This window comes from Gopherus flavomarginatus, chromosome 12, assembly GCF_025201925.1.
Source record: "Gopherus flavomarginatus isolate rGopFla2 chromosome 12, rGopFla2.mat.asm, whole genome shotgun sequence".
Taxonomy (NCBI): domain Eukaryota; kingdom Metazoa; phylum Chordata; order Testudines; family Testudinidae; genus Gopherus; species Gopherus flavomarginatus.
Genome location: NC_066628.1, coordinates 5,889,680 through 5,909,097, shown reverse-complemented (window position 1 = coordinate 5,909,097; position 19,418 = coordinate 5,889,680). Strand labels below are relative to the sequence as shown.

The following is a 19,418-nucleotide window of genomic DNA, read 5'->3' as shown; positions in this document are numbered from 1 at the left end:
ATCCTGGCATCTGACTCCTAGTCTCCCAGCTCTAACACACTAAACTTCACTGCCCTCCCAGAACTGGGACAGAACCCAGGAGTCCCGATTCCCAGCCCCTCACCACCTCCTCTGAACCCACTGGTCATGTCAAACTTTACGTTATGTACAAGTTTTTCTCTTGTTAATTGATAGATGATAACTACAACCTAAGTAGATTTGTCTATCCTGATTCTGTAACAGCTGAACAGCACATCAGTTTCTTTGGGGCTCTGGGAACATTTAATGTCCAAATCAGACCATTTTTCCCCAACAGAAGTTGGTCCAATACTGTATATATTACTTTGTCTCATGATTCAACTGGTTAGTTTTGTGAAGAGAGAGTAGAATACTTCACGTTTGACCAGGACTCCTGGATTCTATTCCCAGGATCATCCCAGCCCTGCCAGAATGACGGCACATGCAAGGTCATGCCACCCTGGGTGGGAGGACAGACCATTTTTAGGAGCATGCTGTCTCATTCCTGCTGGCATGACAGTGCCTGCGAGGTCATGCCACATGCAGGGAGGGTGGTATGCTCTTTAAGAGCCAGAGGGGGTGGAATTGCATTCCCTCATCCGACACCGGATAAAACCACATCTGTTTTTGTTCCCATACTGGATGAGGGACGAACCACTCAAAAAGATGCCTGCCCAGGCATATGGCCTCCCTGGGATAGAGTTCCTCTAGGCAGTGTCCAGGGGTGGTGGGTGTTGTCGGGGGTCCTCTGCTTGGCATCCCTCCTCTGGATCCCTGATATTCAACCTTTGGCCCTTATTCCTGTCCCTGTTGCTACCCTAGCACTTGCTCCACAGCTGCGCTTTCATGTTTCCTCCCCCTAAACCAGTGGTTCTCAAACTATTGTACTGGTGACCCCTTTTCACATAGCAAGCCTCTGAGTGTGACCCCCCCATTATAAATAAAAACACTTGTTTATATATTTAACACCATTATAAATGCTGGAGGCAAAGCGGAGTTGGGGGTGCAGGCTGACAGCTCGTGACCCCCCATGTAATAACCTTGCGATCCCCTGAGGGGTCCTGACCTCCAGTTTGAGAACCCCTGCACTAAACCACCTGGCCCAGCCCAGCACCCGCAGACAGCACAGCAAGGACCGAACGCAGGAGTCCTGGCCCCCAGTGCGGGGAACGGATGGAGGTAGCACAGTGGCATTTCCTTCCATGTGATAGTTGTGTGATGGGGCCTTGGGATGCTGCCTGCCCTATAAGCTGCCCCCTGTCTTTGGGGGGACAGGGAGGGAGCCCCCCAGTCTGGGCCTGGCTTGGAGACGGGGCCTCCCTGCCCCCAATCAGCAGCCCCCACTCCATGGAAGACCAAACCACATCATTGGAGTTAAAGGACTTGTCTAGCCACACAACAGTGCGTCTCTACTGCTCCGCGGCCCTCTGGGCGCTCCATGGTGCTGCGGAAGCCACTCTGGGCTGGGCGCTTCCGGCACTCGATGGTCAGGCCGGGCCGCCCCGCGCAGGCGCAGTGGTGAGGTTTCCCAGCTGCTGGCTGGGGCTGCATGTGAGCGCTGGGCGCGGTGGCCGGCCATGCCGAAGGGGGGGAAGCAGCAGCAGCCGCCGCGGCCGCCGCAGGAAGAGTGGATCGGGGATGGGGAGCAGAAGGTCGGGGAGGCCGCAGGTGAGCGGACCGGACCGGACCGGGGAGAGACAGGGCCGGGGGGGATTGGGGCAGGGGGTGGTTGTACCAGGCTGTGAGGAGGGGCACAGAACCGGGGGGGGAGGTATTGGGCTGGAGGGGGTACACAGGGCCGGGGGGGGGGACTGGGCGGAGGGACTGGGCCGGGGGAGGGTACACAGGGCCGGGTGGGATTGGGGCGGGGGGGTGGTTGTACCAGCCTGTGAGGAGGGGCGCAGAACCGAGGGGGGAAGTATTGGGCTGGAGGGGGTACACAGGGCCGAGGGGGGGACTGGGCTGGGGGAGTACACAGGGCCAGGTGGGATTGGGGTGGGGGGTGGTTGTACCAGGCTGTGAGGAGGGGCACAGAACCGGGGGTGGGTATTGAGCTGGGGAGGGGACTGGGCAGGGGCAGGCAGACTGAGAACTGGGGGCAGAGAACCGGGCGGGACTGGGCCGGGGGAGTACACAGGGCCGGGGGGGATTGGGGTGGGGGGTGGTTGTACCAGCCTGTGAGGAGGGGCACAGAACCGAGGGGGGAGGTATTGGGCTGGAGGGGGTACACAGGGCCGGAGGGGGACTGGGCCGGGGGAGTACATAGGGCCAGGTGGGATTGGGGCAGGGGCTGGTTGTACCAGGCTGTGAGGAGGGGCACAAAACTGTGGGGGAGGTATTGGGCTGGGGAGGGGACTGGGCTGGGGCGGGCAGACTGAGAACTGGGGGGCGATTGGGTCCGGGGAAGTGCTGGGAGCGGAGGTACTGAGTGGGACTGGGCTGGCTGCGGGGGATGGTACTGGTTGGGACTGTGCTGTGGCGGGGTTAGAACCTGGCTAAGGAGTGGAATAAAAACTGAGGGACTGAATTGGGCCAAAGCAGGGGGAGAAGGGGCTGGACCCTAAGCTGGCTGATGAGCGGGGAAGAACTCCAGGAGGAAAGTGGGGGGAAGTGGAAAGGAGGTTAATGGGGAAGAGACTGTCAGGAGGGGGAGTTCTGGGGTTGGGCTAGATGGGAAGGAGTGGAGCTGGAACTGAAGCCGGATTATTTGGTGGGAGGGGGGTTGGGTCTGAGCCTGGTGGGACACTGAGGTGAACCAGGCTCAGAGGGAGGGAGCAATGGGCTGAACCAGGCTCAGCCAGGGCTGATCTGGACTAAGGTGGGAGTGGAGGGCAAGATGTGCCCACACATCCACCCACAAGAACTGCACCTGGTGGGACCCAGCCGGGCCTGGGCAGTGGAGGGAGTGGTTGTGGATAGAGAGGTCTGGAAGCCAGGACTCCTGGGTTCTATTCCCAGTTCACGGACAATGGATTAGAGGGTCGGGCTGGGAACCAGGACTCCTGGGTTCTATTCCCAGCTCACGGACGGGAGTGAGGTCTAATGGATTAGAGCGGAGGGGCTGGGAACCAGGACTCCTGGGTTCTCTCCCACCTGGATTAATCTCTCCAAACTTGTTTTAGACAAAGTGGTGAAGAAAGGCAAGAAGGACAAAAAGACCAAGAAGTCGGTAAGAAGTGGGACTGAGCCGGGCCATGCTCGGGGAGGTGTGAGCTCTGGTACAGGAGCCTAGTGGGCAGGGCATTGGCCTTTAACTCAGGAGACCTCGGTTCTACACCCACCCTGCTACGTGACTTGAGTTAAATCACTTCTTTCTGTGCCTTAATATCTCCTCCCACCATATAGCTAGTTACATGGACTGTCTTTCATTGTGTGTCTGGGCAGCACTTGGCACAAGGGGGCCCTGATCTCAGCTGGGCAGGGACTGTCTCTTGCTCTGTGTCTGGGCAGCACCCAGCACAACAGGGCCTTGATCTCAGCTGGGGCAGGGACTGTCTCTTGCTGTGTGTTTGTGTAGCGCCTGTCACAACGGGGCCTGATTTCAGCTGGGGCAGGGACTGTCTCTCCCTGTGTGTCTGGGCAGCGTCCAGCCATGATCTCAACTGGGGTTTGTCAGTACTAAAAATGGGGAGAAGTAGCTGTGTGTCTCAGACCTCACTGATAGGGGACAGGCAAGGGAAGGTGGCTGGATCTCCCATAGCACAGTGCAGTCTCCCATTGCCCAGGGGGCGTGAATGAAATGGGGAATGGTCACCAGCTGGAGCGCCCTTCCCTCACCACTAGGACTCCTGATGGGGGGAAGCAGAGCTCTAATCTATCCCTGCTGCCCTCCCCAGTTCTTTGAGGAGTTGGCCGTGGAAGAAAAACAAGTCAGCGAGCAGCAGGCTGTCATTAAAGAGAAGGAGCAGCAGCAGCAACAGGTGAGCAGCTAAAGCAAGGGTTCTCAAACAGGGGTTCGGGACCCCTCAGGGGATCGCAAGGTTATTACGTGGGGAGTCGCTCGGTTATTACACGGGGAGGTCGCGAGCTGTCAGCCTCCACCCCAAACCCTGCTTTGCATCCAGGATTTATAATGGTGTTAAATATGTTAAAAGGTGTTTTTAATTTGTAAGGGGGGGGTTGCACTCAAAGCCTTGCTGGTACAAAAATTTGAGAACCACTGAGCTAAAGGAACTCTCCCGGAGGGCTGCTGGATGTTATTGTAGGACCTACAATAACTGTGCTGTTAGAAAGGAATGCCTTCCTTAACCAGGGCTACCCTGCACCCCAGGTTCTCACGGGCTGTGTGCATGGGGGATATGATCCCCCTGACACGCCTCATCTCTGTCTCCCCCACTCCCCCCAAGCTTCAACAACAGAAAAAGAAACGAGAGAAAAAGAAAGACAAGAAGAAGAAGGAGGCAGAGGAGGATGAGGAAGAGCAGCAGCTGATCGAGAAGCTGAAGAAGCTGTCGGCTCCGGGCAGCGATGAGGATGAGGAAGGTGAGATAGGATGAGGCTGGGGGCCAGGACTCCTGGGATCCATTCCCAGGTCTGGTAAGGGAGTGAGGGGTAACTGTTAGGGCGGGGGTGGGACCTGGAGGTCAGGACTCCTGGGTTCCATACCCCCAAGTCATTAATCTGGACAGCTGGCAGGAGCTCATCTTGCCACAGTTCCACCCCCTGGAATATGGTGTGTGAGGGGTTAACGCGGTGGGTAACGCCTGGCGCAGGGGGGCAGGTAGACAATGTCTGTGGTGCCATCTCCGGGGTATAAAAAGCAGCGCCATCCTGCTAGCAAGCCCAGAGGGGGGGCCCTCTCCAATCCGTCCTGAGACCTGCCCCATGGGATGGAAGCATGAGCCTCTCTTCTCCATTTCCTGCCTTTTCCTAGTCCCTGCCCCACTGCACTAGACCCTTCGCTCCAGTCCCTGCCCCTGCGGCAGGAGAGGCCAGCCCCACGTGCGTCAGCAGGGAGTTAGAGGATGATAACCCGCCAGGAAGCCCTCCCCCTCCCATCCCAGATCTCCCAAGGTGCTGGAGGACCAAGAGCTCTATGGGGCTAGCTCCCCATGGCGGGAGTGGTTGCGTCTCCCTTCCATCGATCCCTAAAGTCTTGTTTCCTTTCCAGCGACTGTTCCCGTCACCAAAGGTGGGAAGAAGAAGAAGGTGAGATTCTAGGCTGGAAGGAGCCGCAGGGCTCAGGAGAGCTCTGTAGGCTTGGGCTGCAAGGGGCCCTGCACAAGGGAATGGGCTGTAACTGGGGGTGGGCTGGAAGGAGCCCCAGGGGTTGGGGTTGTTGTCTACACATGGACTGTGCAGGGTCCTGCGCTGGGAAACGGGCTGTAGGGCACAGTCCTGCCCCGGTTGAGATGGGACCTGAGGGGGCATCTACTTAAGGAATAGGTTGTAGGGGGATGATCCTGCCATGGGTTTCTTGGTGTGGGGGAGAGAGGAAATGTCCACCCTTTGCTAACGACCTTGGCTTTACCTTCCCCTAGAGAGGGAACGTGTTTGCCGCCCTGAGCCAGGAGCAGAGTGAGGAAGAGGAGGAGGAGGAGGAGGAAGAGACGCTGAGACCTGCCAAACCCAATAAGAACAAGATCAACCAGGTTAGCTCGCTTGGACGAAATCCAGCATGGAGTAGGGACGTCTTCTAGTGGGTTAGAGCAGTGGTGGTGCAGGGCAGGGGGTCAGGACTCCTGGGTTCTCTCCTCAGCTCTGAGGGGAGTGGGGTCTAGTGGTTAGAGCAGGGAGGGCTGGGAATCAGGACTTGCGGATTCTATCTATCCCTAGTTCCGGCGGGGGCAGTGGTGCCTAGTGGTTAGAATAGGGAGGCTGGAAGGTAGAACTTCTGGATTCCCAGATCTATTAGAGGACAAGGAAATGGGGGATCATCCCCTCCCCGCCAACAGCCTGGGGGATCATTCCCCCCCCCCCAAAGGAGGGTCCAGGAGCCCCCTCTGCTAGAGATGTTCCGTGCCAAGCCTGGCCGGAGCCCAGGGGGATTAGACTGGGGAGGTCGCTGCTCCCCTGGGAGTGGGGTAACTCTTCCAATGCCAAGTTGTGGGGCTGACACGTTGCCCCCTGCAGGCCCCACCTGACGACAAAGAGGAGAAGCAGCCAGGCAAGAAGTTGACAAAGGACGACAAGCCAAAGAGAAAACAGGTCAGTCTCCCATTGCCCCCATGTTGCGTGGTTCCCATTGGTCTTAACTGGGACGGGCATGGCTAGGTCTGGCGTGGATTGGAGCTATCACAGCTCTGGGGGTGGAGTGGGGGCTGGGAGCCAGGACTCTTGGGTTCTATTCTCCAGCTCTGGGAGGGGAGTGGGGAGCAGTGCGAGCTGGGAGCCAGGACTCCTGGGTTCTATTCCCCAGCTCTGGGAGAGGAGTGGGGAGCAGTGGGGGCTGGAGCCAGGACTCTTGGGTTCTATTCTCCAGCTCTGGGAGGGGAGTGGGGAGCAGTGCGAGCTGGGAGCCAGGACTCCTGGGTTCTATTCCCCAGCTCTGGGAGGGGAGTGGGGAGCAGTGGGGGCTGGAGCCAGGACTCTAGGGTTCTATTCTCAGCTCTGAGAGGGGAGCAGTGGGGGCTGGAGCCAGGACGCCTGGGTTCTATTCCCCAGCTCTTGGAGGGAATTGGGGTCCGGTGGGTTAAAGCAGGGGAGGCTGGGAGTCCCATGTGGCAGAATAACTTAGCCAACCAGCTGGGTATGAGTTTTGGCTCCGCTGGCCAGGGGTCTAACTGGGGCAGTGAGGCGGGGATGCTGGGCTGGGTCAGGTACAGTCAGAGACAGCGTGTCTCACCGGGCCAGGATTTGCTCTATGCTCTCAGCAGGAAGAAGACGACGATAAAAAGAGGAAGAGCAGGAAAAACGAGAAGAACAAAGGGAGGCAGCAGGTGCGAAGGTGGCATTTACAAGATTCAGCGGGATTGGCGTGTGGAAACCAGTGCCCCAGGGCTGCACTAGGGGGCGCTGTGCTGCAGGGAACAGGGTGCGGGCTCCGTAGGGGGCACTGTCCACTCGCAGCCAGTGCTGGCCCAATGCCTCAGCGCTGCACTAGGGGGTGTTGTGCTGCACAACATGTATCTGGTGTTAGGAACTGAGGTTATTAACTTAATCTGACCCTGCTGTTTATAAATGCTCTTGTTTCTCCCACGGCTCCCAGGGAGGAGGATCAGGCTTTGCTGTTCTGGCCCAGAGCGAGGAAGAGGAGGAGAGTGAAGAGGAACCCGAACCCAAACCCAAAGGCAAAGCAAGCAAGGTGGGCAAGAGAAGTGCTGGGCATGTGGCGTCTAGAGGGTTAGAGCGGGTGGAGCTGGGAGCCAGGACTCCTGAGTTCTAGTCCCAGTGCTGGGAAGGAGGGAGGGGTGTCTAGTGGTTAGAGCAGGAGGGGCTGGGACTCAGGACGCCTGGGTTCCATCTCTGATTCTGGGAGCTGAATGAGGGTCTTGTGCAGGGGTCTGCAACCTTTCAGAAGTGGTGTGCCAAGTCTTCATTTATTCACTCTAAGGTTTTGCATGCCAGTAATACATTTTTATGTTTTTAGAAGGTCTCTTTCTGTAAGTCTAGAATATATAACTCAACTATTGTTGTATGTAAAGTAAATAAGGTTTTTCAAATGTTTAAGAAGCGTCGTTTAAAATTAAATTAAAATGCGGAGTCCCTCGGACTGGTGGCCAGGACCCAGGCAGTGTGAGTGCCACTGAAAATCAGCTTACGCGTGTCATAGGTTGCCTACCCCTGGTCTAGTGGGTTAGAGCAAGGAGGGGACTGGGAATCAGGACACCTGGGTTCTCTCCCCTTCAGGCAGAATGGCCCAGCTAGCTTTATGGAGGTTAGCTTCCCAAGAATACTCCGGAATTGGACCCATTGGTCTGATGTGGCGTGGTGCAAAGGGAGGCCAGCATACCAGGCTAGATGGGCCCTTTCATCTGATCCAGACAGGGAGGGGTGATACCGGGCCTGTTGGGGTGATCTGGGGTCCTGGAGAGGAAGGGGGATGGGATACTGGTTAGCTGAGTGTCCTGAACTCCTTCACACTCCTCCTTCCAGACTGTGAATAAACAGACGGAATCCAGTGAAGCTGGGAAAAAAACCAAAGGAAAAAAGAATCAACCAGCCCAAGTGAGTGTTCATGGGGGGGCTCCCTACTACTGGTGGACACTAGGGGGCGCTGTACTGCAGGGACCAGGTGGTGGACTCAATAGGGAGCATTCTCCCCTCATAGTCAGTGCTAGCCCCAGTGTGGCGCTAGGGGGCGCTGTGCTGCACAAGGAGTCTTTGTGCAATATCGCTGTGTGGCCAGTACCCAGCTGCCCCACCCCAGAGCTGGCTGCAGTTTGGCTCTGGGAGAGTGGTCCCTGCTCATTGTGGTTGACTGACTGAGCTGGCTTCTGTTCTGCTGCAGAATAAATTTGCTGCTCTGGAGTCCGAGGAGGAGAAGTTGGAGGAAGACACGGAGGAGCCAGAGAAGAGCAAAGAGAAGCCCAAGCGAGGCAGCGAGCCCGTAAGACAATCCTCTCGGCGGCGGGGGTGGGTTTGCCCTGTTCAAACCGAACTGCATTCATTGGGCTGGCTCAGGTGTGAGACAACTTGGTGGGTTCTCAGCTCATTCCCAGCATCCAGCTGGCCCCCAGTCCCTCATGGGCAACCTCAGCAAAGAGGCCCAGGGTGAACGGTCATGGAGCCAACCTTCCCTCTGCCCCCTGGAAGGGGATCACTGCAGAAGTAGGGCTGAGGCATATCAGAAGAGGATGAAGCTGTGGAACTGGTACCCAGGACTTCTGGGTTCTATCCCTGGCTCTAGGAGGGGAGTGGGGTCTAGTGGTTGGGGGGATGCTGGGCGCCTGGACTTTTGGGTTCTATCCCGGCTCTGGGCGGAAAGTGTTGTTGGTAACCAGCCTCCTGTGGTCGGTACAGCAGTCAGAGGAGGATGAGGACGACGAGGGGGAGAAGAAGGACGATGACCCCTATGCTCATCTCAGCAAGAAAGAGAGAAAGAAGCTCAAGAAGCAGGTGAGCTCTGGGTGGGAGGATCCTTCCTGGAGGGGGCAAAGCTTCTGCCAAACAGGCTCCTCCAACCCCTTGTGTGTGGTGATCACCCCCCTCCAGTGGGGTGGCTCCCAGCTGTCTTTAGCCGCACTTCTTGTTCACATGCCAGTATTCCCAGAATCCTTTGCAGCCATCCAGTTGGTAGTGAAGCATCGTAGGAATTGCTTGCAGGGAGGAGGAGAGGCTAACTAATGTGGATCCATTTTGTGCGTGTCCCCCCACCCCCAGAGCGAGTCCTGGCCTGATAGGCTCCCCGCTGGGGCACCCACCTAGCTGGGCATGATGGCCCCCAGGCAGGCTGGGTACTGGGGGGAGGGTCCCTTGGCCGGGGCATCATCTCACGCTCTCCTGCAGCTGGAGTTTGAGCGGCAGGTGGCAACGCTGAAGGCTGCCAACGCGGCGGAGAACGACTTCTCGGTGTCTCAGGCAGAGTTGTCCTCGCGCCAGGCCATGCTGGAGAACGCCTCCGACATCAAGGTACCTCCCCCACCCCCGAGTTTATTTGGAATGCGTCAACCCCCCCGCCAGCCCTCCACTCTCCCAATATGGTCAGCAGCTGGTGTTTCCCGTTGTGATGCCTTCCCTTTAGCAGCCACGTGGAAGGGGTTAATGTCCCATAATTCCACCCTCTTCTTTTCCTTCTCCTTCTCCCCCCCCATGTTGATGGAGTTGGTATTTCCCACTACAAGGAGGACCAGCAGCAGCATGGAAGGGGTTAAGCCCCTCCCTTCCCTCCATTGGTGGGTCTGGGTTGTGCCATGCAGCAGGCGTTGGGTGGGAGACTGAGTTGAACCATGTGGTAAGGGGGATGGGAGTGGATCACACCACCTTATGGGGATGTGAGGAGTGGACGGGGGAGCAGGTTGTACCATGAGATGGTGGGGCCATTGGTGGTGGTGGCTGAGGACATAGAGTGGATTATACCATCTGGCAAGGATATAGAGTGGGTGACACAGTTATATGGAGTCATATTATTGGGGATTGTGGGGATTGGGTTATGCCATCTGAAGGGGGGGTTGCGCAAATGGGAGAGGAAATGGGTTGTACCAAGAGGTGGTCATGGGGATCATTGGCTGGAGGGAGGGTCGTACCATGAGATGGCAGGGTATTCTGGGGTGGGGGGGCGACTTGCCCAATAATGGGTCATACCATTTCACACATCTGGCATGGGGGAGGTCGTACCATCTTTTCTGATCTCTCCCCTGTGTGGTTGCAGCTGGAGAAATTCAGCATCTCAGCTCATGGCAAGGAGCTCTTCGTCAACGCAGACCTGTACATTGTGGCCGGGCGCCGATACGGCCTGGTGGGACCCAACGGGTAAGTAGATGGATGGATCCCTCCCAGGGGTGCTCTCCTCTCACGGGGTCAGAGCTACTCCTGTGCCACGCTAGAGGGCACTGTGCTGCAGATTCCTCTTTGCTTCCTCCCTCCCTGCTTCACCCTTTTGTTCCCTCCCCCTTTGTAGGAAGGGCAAAACCACCTTGCTGAAGCACATTGCAAACCGGGCCCTGAGCATCCCCCCTAACATCGATGTGCTGCTGTGCGAGCAAGGTACGTGGGGGTTGGGGGTTAGAGCAGGGGAGGCTGGGAGCCAGGACTCCAAGGTTCTCTCCCTGCCTCCAGGAGGGAAGTGGGGGGCTAGTGGTTAGAGCAGGGAACCTTGCACTCACTGAGTCCTCTTCCGCCCCTACCTCCCCACCCCCAGAGGTGATAGCAGATGAGACCCCTGCAGTCCAGGCGGTGCTCAAGGCCGACACCAAGCGGCTGAAGCTGCTGGAGGAGGAGAAGCGGCTGCAGGCTCTGCTGGAGAAAGGGGACGACAGCGTGGCTGAGCAATTGGAAAAGGTACGGGGGGGCGTGGGGGAGGGAAGGGGGGCAGTGGGGAAAGGGAAATAGCTGGGAGGGTGGAGGGCTAAGCCACTGTTTACAGGTTTTTGTACCATTGCAACTGCTGCGGGGAGGAGAGCAGGGGAGGGGAGGGCAAACCGGAGGGGGGGGCATGCAGGGGGATGAAGGAGGGTTGTAGTAATGTGGGGGAGCAGAGAGTGGGCAAGAGGGTGAAGCATGGGGGCAGTTGAGGGGTCTGGGGAGGGGAGATATGGAGGGAGCCAGGGCTATAGAGGAGGAGGCTCTAGCATCAGGAGGAAGTGAAGGCTTCCTGGTGAATCCGCCCGTCTCCCCCTCCACAGGTGTATGAGGAGCTCCGGGCCACGGGGGCGGCCGCAGCGGAGGCCAAAGCCAGGCGCATCCTGGCCGGTCTGGGCTTTAACCCCGAGATGCAGAACCGGCAGACCAAGAAGTTCTCAGGCGGCTGGCGCATGAGAGTCTCTCTGGCCAGGTGAGGCTGGCCGGGGTGGAGGCAGCATAATGGGCCCGTGATCCCACATGTGCTGACCTGGGTGAGTCGATGCAGTAGATCCGTTGGTGGGGGCATGTCACACACCACCCACCCACTCACTGGGGCACCTGCCCTGCTTGGGGCTAGGCTGAGACCTGACAGCTCGTTACACCCAGATGGGAACAATCCAGTCTGGAACCAGGGCCCCCTAGAGGGGAAAGGCCCTGTGTCTCGTTCCCTGATCCAGCCAGTCCCCTTGCCCTGGTGCAGTCCTGCAAGGAGTCACTAGGGGGCACCGCTCACCCACTCCATCTCCTTCAGGGCTTTGTTCATGGAGCCCACCTTGCTGATGCTGGATGAACCCACCAACCACCTGGATCTCAACGCCGTCATCTGGCTCAACAAGTGAGTGCCCAGCCCTGGAGAAACCTTTCCCCTCAGTGCCGGGACTCCCTGTTTCGCATCAGCAGCTGCCAGCTCTAGGGGGAGTCCATTCAGCGAGCAGCAACTGTGCGGGGGTGGACCCTGGGAGTCCCACACTGGGGGAATTGTGCTTAGCCCCTTGTGGTGGGGCGAGGGGTCTCGCTGGCTGTCAGAGGTAGATGGGGGTTGGTGGGATGGGGGCAAGAGTCAGGTGGGTTATAAGCTGTGTTGGGGGGAGGGGGTTTCTGTTGTGGCAGGGTTTGGACTCTGGGGGTTTCCCCTATGGGGCAAGGGTCTCAGCCAAGGGCCAGGATTTGGACTGGCTGGGATTCGCCCCCTGGTGAGGCGACAGGGAGGGTGCATGGGGCCCGGTTTGTGGTGGGAGGTGTTAGACGAGAGCTCCCATTTGTAGATTCCCCCCACTGCTGGGCTAAGTGAGGCTGCCCTACATCCCACCGTGGGGTGTATGTTGGGGGTTCTAGCTCTATCCCCTCCCCCTTGGCTGGGGTGTCCCTCCTAGCTGCGGACCAGGGTCCGTCCATCCGTCTGTCTGATTCTCCTCTGTTTGTCCCCGGTTCACCTGCCCAGCTACCTGCAGACATGGAAAAAAACTCTCCTCATCGTCTCCCACGACCAAGGCTTCCTGGATGACGTCTGCACTGACATCATCCACCTGGACATGCAAAAACTCTTCTACTACCGGGGCAACTACAGTGAGTTGGGGGAGCAGCGGGGGCAACTACAGTGAGGGGGAGGAAGAGGAGGTAGGGGAACTATGTGAATAGGGACCAGGGGAGCAGCTGGGGCAGTTGCAGAGACTGATCTGCTCGGGGTGGGGATTAAGAGGAGGTTGGGTCACACAGAGATCTGAGCCCATCTGGAGGCTGGTTTGGTCTCCTTCCAGGGGTAGGGTTTGTGGGCTCTTGGTGCATCATGGGAGTTGTAGATCAGTTGCCCCATACCCCCATTCTTCCCTATGGACTGAGTTTCTTGGCCAAACTGTTTCCCATGATGCATCTCTTCCACTGATCTGCCAGATTGAATCATGGGAACCCTGTGTCATAGTACCTCATGGGAGATGTAGTCCAGCCAGGGAGCTCAGCCCAGAGCCGACAATGAGAGCGTGAGGTGCCTGAACTACAAGTCCCATGAGGTGCCACAGGGACATGTGAGAGCCCCAAGTTTTCCATTGGCTGAAAACCCCGCTTTCCCTTGCAAAAAGAGTTTTGATGAAAAATTTTTGGCTCTCCTGAATGGTGAGCTTCCTCCACAGGCCTCGTCCTCTAGTTCTAGGAGTTGAGATCACTTTGTTTACATCCAGAGGGTCCCAGGTACAGTCCCCCAGGGAGGAAGCGGGGAGGGAAAGAAAGTGGCTGAGTGGGAAGTCGAACCCGGATTCCTCCCCCCTCCGTCCCAGAGCAGCGCCCTAACTACAACCCCTCACCCCCCGTTCTGCTGCAGTGACCTTCAAGAAGATGTACCAGCAGAAGCAGAAAGAGCTGCTCAAACAGTATGAGAAACAGGAGAAGAAACTGAAAGACCTCAAGGCTGGTGGGAAGTCGACGAAACAAGCAGTGAGTCGTAAGATCCAGCCCCAGGGCAGGGGGGACCGGCTGGTTTGGGGAATTGAGGAATAGGATATGGGGCCTTTCCCCTCTAGGAGGCCACTGCCTTCAATCCAGCTCTTTCCTACCTCGAATTTAGCCCTATCATGTTGACCCAGGGAACTCACTGCTGCAGGATTTTACTGAATTAAGAATCTCTTTCCCAACAACAATGGGGTTAACACTCACCCCTCACGCTGAGGGGTGGCAGCTGAGCCCCAGCTGGGTGTCACATGAAAATCATCCCTTCCTTGCCATGGGGCTGTAGTGCCCCCTGAGGTACAGTGTGGTGGATTGTACTTGCTTGGACTCTGGAGCTAGGGGGTACCAAGCTAGATGGGCCTCCTGATCTGATGAGCTGGATTAGATGGGTCCATGGGTCTGATTGAGGGGGCAGGGAAGGGGCACAATATGAGGCTAGATGGGCACATGGGCTTTATCCAGAGTGACTGGGAGGAGGTAGGATACCAGGCTAGATGGGCACATGGGTTTGATCTGGAGTGACAGAGAGGGAGGTGAGATACCGGGCTGGATGGGCTCATTGGTCTGTCGTTCTGTTCGTCTCCAGGAAAAGCAAACCAAGGAGGCCCTGACACGAAAGCAGCAGAAATGCCGCAAGAAGAACCTGGATGAAGAGGCTAACGAGGCCCCCGAGCTGCTGAAGAGGCCCAGGGAATACACAGTGAAATTCACCTTTCCCGACCCACCGTCGCTCAGTCCCCCGATCCTGGGCCTGCATGGTATGTCCCCACCCAGCGTAGGGGGCCTTCACAGCGGCGCTCTCCTGTCACAGTCAGAGCTGGCCCCAGTATGACACTAGGGGGCGCTGTGACATTATTAGAACTCCCCTGGGGTGTGAACCCTGCTGTCTTGGCCAAATCTAATTCCCCTCCTCCCCCCCCGCCCCACACCACATCCATTCTGTCTCCCAGATGTCTGCCACCCTGTGGCCACAGATGGACACCGGATTCCCCTTCACTTCCTCCCCCAAACTGTTGGGTAACATTGCAGTGTGCCTGTTCTCCAGTCACCCCACCCCAGAGGTGGCTGCATTTCAGCACCCGGTGAGTGCCCCCTTTTCATCCTGTGAGGATACAGGATGCTGAGGCGTTTTCTTTCTGACCCCGGTTTCCCAGGGGCCCCAGAGCTGAGTGGTGCATTATGAGCAGGTCCCCCTGGAGCGCTGTCCAGCAGTTGTGCATCCACTCCTCTCACCCTCCTCCCTGCCCCTTCTCCGCAGGTGTCGTGTTTGGCTATGAGGGACAGCAGCTGCTGTTCAAGGGTCTGGATTTTGGGATCGACATGGAGTCTAGAAGTGAGTGACCGGCCGGTGTTTGAGAGACCCTACAATAACAAACTGACCTGCATGCAGCCCCAAAACTCCCTCTGCCTATAGCCCCCGCAACGCTACGAACCAGGGTATACAGGCTGCACCTGTGGGCAAGACCCAATAATAACCTCACCCAGTAACTCGATGATGATGAACTAGTTGGTGCAGGCACAGCGCTCATGAGACGTTACAATAACAAGGCTGTACACAGCCCCAACACCCCTACGACAATGAATTGGACTGTTCAGCCCCAGGAAAGACCCTACAGTAACAGCCTGCGCAACCCCCTTAGCACCCCTGAGAGACATTAAAATAACGAATCAGCCTATGCAGCCCCCTAGTAACCCCAGGAGACCCTACAACAACACACTCGCATGCCTGAGAGACCTTAACAATAACAAACCAGCCCGCACAGACCCTGTAGCATCCCGAGAGATCTGACGTTAACGAAGCGGCCCTCATAGCACTCTTGAGAAGACCCTACAATAACACCCCCCCACAAGTCGTGGGGCGGGTAGTGGGAAGTCCGATGCTAATGAATCAGTCCCAGCCAAGCCCCCGTGCTAACCCACTGCCCTCCTGGCCTGGTTGAGTCACTGATGGCTGCTCTCTCTCTCTCTGCCCCTCAGTCTGCATTGTGGGGCCGAACGGCGTAGGGAAGAGCACGCTGCTGCTGTTGCTGACGGGGAAGCTCACACCGGTAAGGGGCCCCTCCCAGAACCCCCGAATCCAGACTCAACCCAATTCTGTTCTCCCTCAGTGTGTGTTCAGTTGGGGACAGAATTCCCCTTCCCTCCTGTCCTAAACTGCTGTGCAGCTCTTCCCCAGCTGCCCCACCCCAGAGGTGGCTGCATTTCAGTGCTGAGTGAGCAATCCCTGTGCTGTGTCACTGTGCGGCTCTTCCTCAGCTGCCCCACCCCAGAGGTGGCTGCAGTTCAGTGCTGAGTGAGGGCTTGCTGTGTGCTGTTAACACACTAGAGGGCAGAGGAAAGTAGTATCCATTCACCCCTTTGTCTTTTCCTTTCAGAAAAGAGGGGAGATGAGGAAAAACCACAGACTAGTAAGTAATAACGGGACCCAAATGCTGAGGTTTGTGAGGGTAGTGGAGCCCGATTGATTGGGGCACCTGCAGAGCTGGGGGGCAGCCCAGGGCTTGGATAGCAGGGCGGGGCTGCACATTGGGACTGGGAACATTGGCAGAGCTGGGGGGCGCCCAGGGCTGGGATAGCACGGAGCTGCAGGTTGAGATTGGAGGCCAGGGCTGGGATAGCAGAGGTCTGCAGGATGCAATTGAGGGGCACTAGCAGAGCCAGGGTGTGATGGAGGGGAAGCGGCAGCAAGGGGGCGGTGCTTTTGAGTGGTGACTCCGCCCCTTTCTCTCTCCTCGTAGAAAATTGGCTTCTTTAACCAGCAATACGCTGACCAGCTGAACATGCAGGAGACGGCGACAGAGTACCTGCAGCGCAACTTCAACCTGCCCTACCAGGACGCCCGCAAGTGCCTGGGGCGCTTTGGCCTCGAGAGCCATGCCCACACCATCCAGATCTGCAAGCTCTCCGGTATGGGGGCAGGGCTGAGGGGAGGGGGTGGGCCTGGGGGTGGGGGCCTTGGATAGGGCTCTAGGGAAGACTTGGGGCTGAGTATACAGAGTAAGCGGCAGGGTCTGGAGAAGTAAGGGGGCACCCAGGGCAGGTGGGGGTTGGGGGAGGGCACCCAGCAGCTTAAGTTGGAGGTGGGAAGGGCTTGGCTGTCCGGGATGGGGGATGATGTAGACAAGTGGGAAGGGGGCTCCCCGTCTCATCCCTCACCCCGCTCCACTCTCTCCCTTCCCCCCAGGCGGCCAGAAGGCTCGCGTGGTGTTTGCCGAGTTGGCCTGCAGAGAGCCTGATGTCCTCATTCTGGTGAGTGTCTCTGGGGCAAGAGGTGGGACAGAGCCCTGGAGAGCACCAGGCCCAGTGGGTTAGAGTGGGGGGTGGGTCTGGGAGCCAGGACTCCTGGGTTCTGTCCCTGGTTCTGGGGAGGGAAGTGGGATCCAGTGCGTTAGAGCAGCAGGGGGGTGCTGGGAGTCAGGACTCCTGTGTTCTCTCTGGGATCTGCCCCGTCGCCATCTCAGCCCATTGTCTCTTCCCCAGGATGAACCTACCAATAACCTGGACATCGAGTCCATCGATGCTCTGGCTGACGCCATCAATGAGTACAAAGGGGGTGAGTGACGCCAGCGGGTGCTTAGACTGGGCTGGAAGGGCCCATTGGCCTGGTGGGGAGGGGATTCCAGGCTGGAACAGCCCATTAGTTTGGTCCGGGTCGGAGGGGGGGAGGGAATTCTGGGCCAGAAGAGCCCATTGGGTTGGGGGGGGGGAATTCCAGGCTGGAACCATCCATTGGTCTGGTCCAAGGGTGAGGAGAGGAAATTCTGGGCCAGAAGGGTCTGTTGGTCTGGGGCTGGGACTGGGGTGGGAATTTAGGGCAGGATGGATCCATTAGTCTGCTCCGGGGGGAAGGGAGGGAATATATGAGGCTGGATGGGTCTGTTCTGAGGGGAGAAGGTTGAAAACCCTTCCTATAATGCCCCTCACCAAGTGACACCACCCCACAAAAGAACCTGCACAAACTACCCAGCATGCATTTTCCTGGGCAATACCCTCAAACATATGCCCCTCCTCCCCCATCTGTGGGATGGTATCTCCCACTTCTTGGAATGGAGGATCCCCCTGCTCCCCTAATCCCCCCCACACACTTCCCCTTGCAGCTGTCATCATTGTGAGCCACGACGCCCGGCTGATCACGGAGACCAATTGCCAGCTGTGGGTGGTGGAGGAGCAGAGCGTCGAGCAGATTGACGGCGACTTCGATGACTACAAGCGCGAGGTGCTGGAGGCCCTGGGCGAGGTCATCATCAACCGGCCCCGCGAGTGAGGCAGGGGCGGGGCCTCCCAAAGCTCCTCCCCTGCCCATCATGGACTCCCCATTCACCCACCTGCACCTTTGCAGCAGGACTTTTGTGCAGCTGGATAGCAGAGGAGGTGTGGCTATAATGATGGGGCGGGGCTAAACCTGTGAAAGGGGGTGGATTTTGCCACCTGCTTCCTTTCTTGGAAGGGCCACGGGTTATTTATATGAAGGGTGGGAGGGGGGTTAGGGTTAGGGAGTTGGGGGGAGGGCTGGTTTGTATTGGAATGGTTTTTTCTGGACCAGGCGGGGAGGGAATGGTGCCCCATTGCTGGACTCTTCTCACCCCTGCAGCTGCTCCGAAGATGGTTCGAGCTTTGTTCTAGTTCCGTGTGACAGGATTCAATTAAAACAGGAAGGAAAAAAGTGGCTGGTGGTGGCTTTGATTGTGCGGGGGATGTGGATTTATCATGGGCGAAGAGGTTGGGCGTGGAGGGTGTCTGTCCGGCCCACTCACTCCTTCAAGGGGGCAGAGGGGAGCTGGGGCCACTTCTGCCCACGTGGCTGGTGGGGAGGGGGCATTGGGAGCAGGGTGCCTGCCCTGCTGGAGGCTGGGCTGAGGCCCCACAACTCGTGACGCACATGGGGCCAATGGTTGATTGGGATGGATTCATCTGTGTTACTGCCATAGAGAGGGAAAGGCTGAACCATGTAGAACGGGGTACAGGGTTTGGCACTCGCACCTCTCTCTCACTTGCAACCTTGGGTACCGGAGCAGCATGGGCCCAGGGTGGGGCTGATCAGCAGCTCCACCACCTGGCAAACTTGTGCCAGTAGTGGGCGGTTCAGGCCACCTCTCTGGTTGCAGGCTCACAGCAGTGTTGAGGAGGAAGGAAAAAGACACATCAGGGCTGGGGAACAAAATCATGTCCCATGTGGGGGCTCGGATTTCGCTACAGCAAGCGGAGGGGTCCCTGCTCTTGTGGGCCTGGCGGGGGAGGCTGCTAGACAGTAACCAATTTTTCTCTCTTGAGTCTCTTTAAGAACCCTCACAAGGAATGGGGGGAAGGAGGGCAGACTAGCCCCCTGCCCTCATTTCATACCCCCCTTGGGCCTAGTTTCTGACACATTGGTATGGGCTCATGGAGATCAGGCTTAAGAACAACAGTGTCAACCAGGCCTGACAGCCCAGGCCTCCTGCTCGAATTCCAGGCCTGTGTGTTTGGGCTAAGCCAGGGGGCTCTCCCCTTTCAGACCTTTTCCAGTCCACAGGGTTGCTATGGTGTCATCTGACAAACTTACTGTCTACAGGGGGCTCAATTAGGGTAAAATCGTAGGCCCAATTCTCAACTGGCTGGAGCAGAGCCCAGCCCCCCAGTGTGGAAAGGCCCCTGTATCCTGCTCCCTAAATCAGGGGTTCTCCACTGTTCCAGGCTACTGTACCCCTTGCAAGAGGCTGTTTTGTCTTATTTACCCCCAAGTTTCATCTCACGTAAAAATGACTTGCTCACAAAATCAGATGCAAATACCTTGCTTTCTCATTTTTATCATATAATTATAAAATAAACTGATTGGAATATAAGCATTGTTCTTACATCGCAGCATATAGAGCAGTATAAAGTCACTGTATGAAAGTTTAGTTTGTACGGACGTGCCTAGTGCTTTTTTACGGAGCCTTTTGTTAGAGCAACCCATGCAGCAGGAGGAGCTCACCATCCCTCCCCCTAGCCACGACTGCACAGGGCCTCTTTTAAAAAGCAAACTGTGGCATCATACTGACACCTAGCAAGGTTGGAGCCTTTAG

The 19,418-nt window shown here is 57.4% G+C and overlaps 1 protein-coding gene across 4 annotated transcripts; it reads left to right on the top strand.

Annotated features, from left to right (window-relative positions):
* Window positions 1–1,512: 1,512 nt before the first annotated feature.
* Window positions 1,513–18,052, top strand: ABCF1 (ATP binding cassette subfamily F member 1). Of its 4 annotated transcripts, none has more exons than XM_050919500.1 (28): window positions 1,513–1,665; window positions 3,120–3,166; window positions 3,834–3,917; window positions 4,344–4,479; window positions 5,108–5,145; window positions 5,478–5,588; window positions 6,070–6,144; window positions 6,810–6,875; window positions 7,145–7,240; window positions 8,032–8,103; window positions 8,387–8,485; window positions 8,902–8,994; window positions 9,385–9,507; window positions 10,247–10,347; window positions 10,496–10,581; window positions 10,736–10,875; window positions 11,220–11,368; window positions 11,690–11,773; window positions 12,380–12,504; window positions 13,253–13,365; window positions 13,964–14,135; window positions 14,636–14,710; window positions 15,355–15,425; window positions 15,753–15,785; window positions 16,116–16,284; window positions 16,562–16,626; window positions 16,858–16,930; window positions 17,475–18,052. In XM_050919500.1, the coding sequence occupies exons 1-28, from the start codon at window positions 1,575–1,577 to the stop codon at window positions 17,639–17,641; spliced, it is 2,754 nt and encodes a 917-aa protein (XP_050775457.1). In that variant the 5' UTR covers window positions 1,513–1,574; the 3' UTR covers window positions 17,642–18,052. The 4 variants fall into 4 exon arrangements, with proteins under 4 accessions (XP_050775457.1, XP_050775458.1, XP_050775456.1 ...); XM_050919499.1 differs by having other exon boundaries at window positions 1,514–1,665; window positions 6,813–6,875; window positions 8,899–8,994; XM_050919498.1 differs by having other exon boundaries at window positions 1,514–1,665; window positions 8,899–8,994.
* Window positions 18,053–19,418: the final 1,366 nt, after the last annotated feature.

Bases quoted from the DNA above. Each gene is read 5' to 3' on its own strand.
- ABCF1 (XM_050919498.1), top strand. From the start codon at position 1,575: ATGCCGAAGGGGGGGAAGCAGCAGCAGCCGCCGCGGCCGCCGCAGGAA. The intron at 3,167-3,833 runs GTAAGAAGTGGG...TGCCCTCCCCAG, and splicing joins ACAAAAAGACCAAGAAGTCG to TTCTTTGAGGAGTTGGCCGT. The intron at 11,774-12,379 runs GTGAGTGCCCAG...TCACCTGCCCAG, and splicing joins GCCGTCATCTGGCTCAACAA to CTACCTGCAGACATGGAAAA.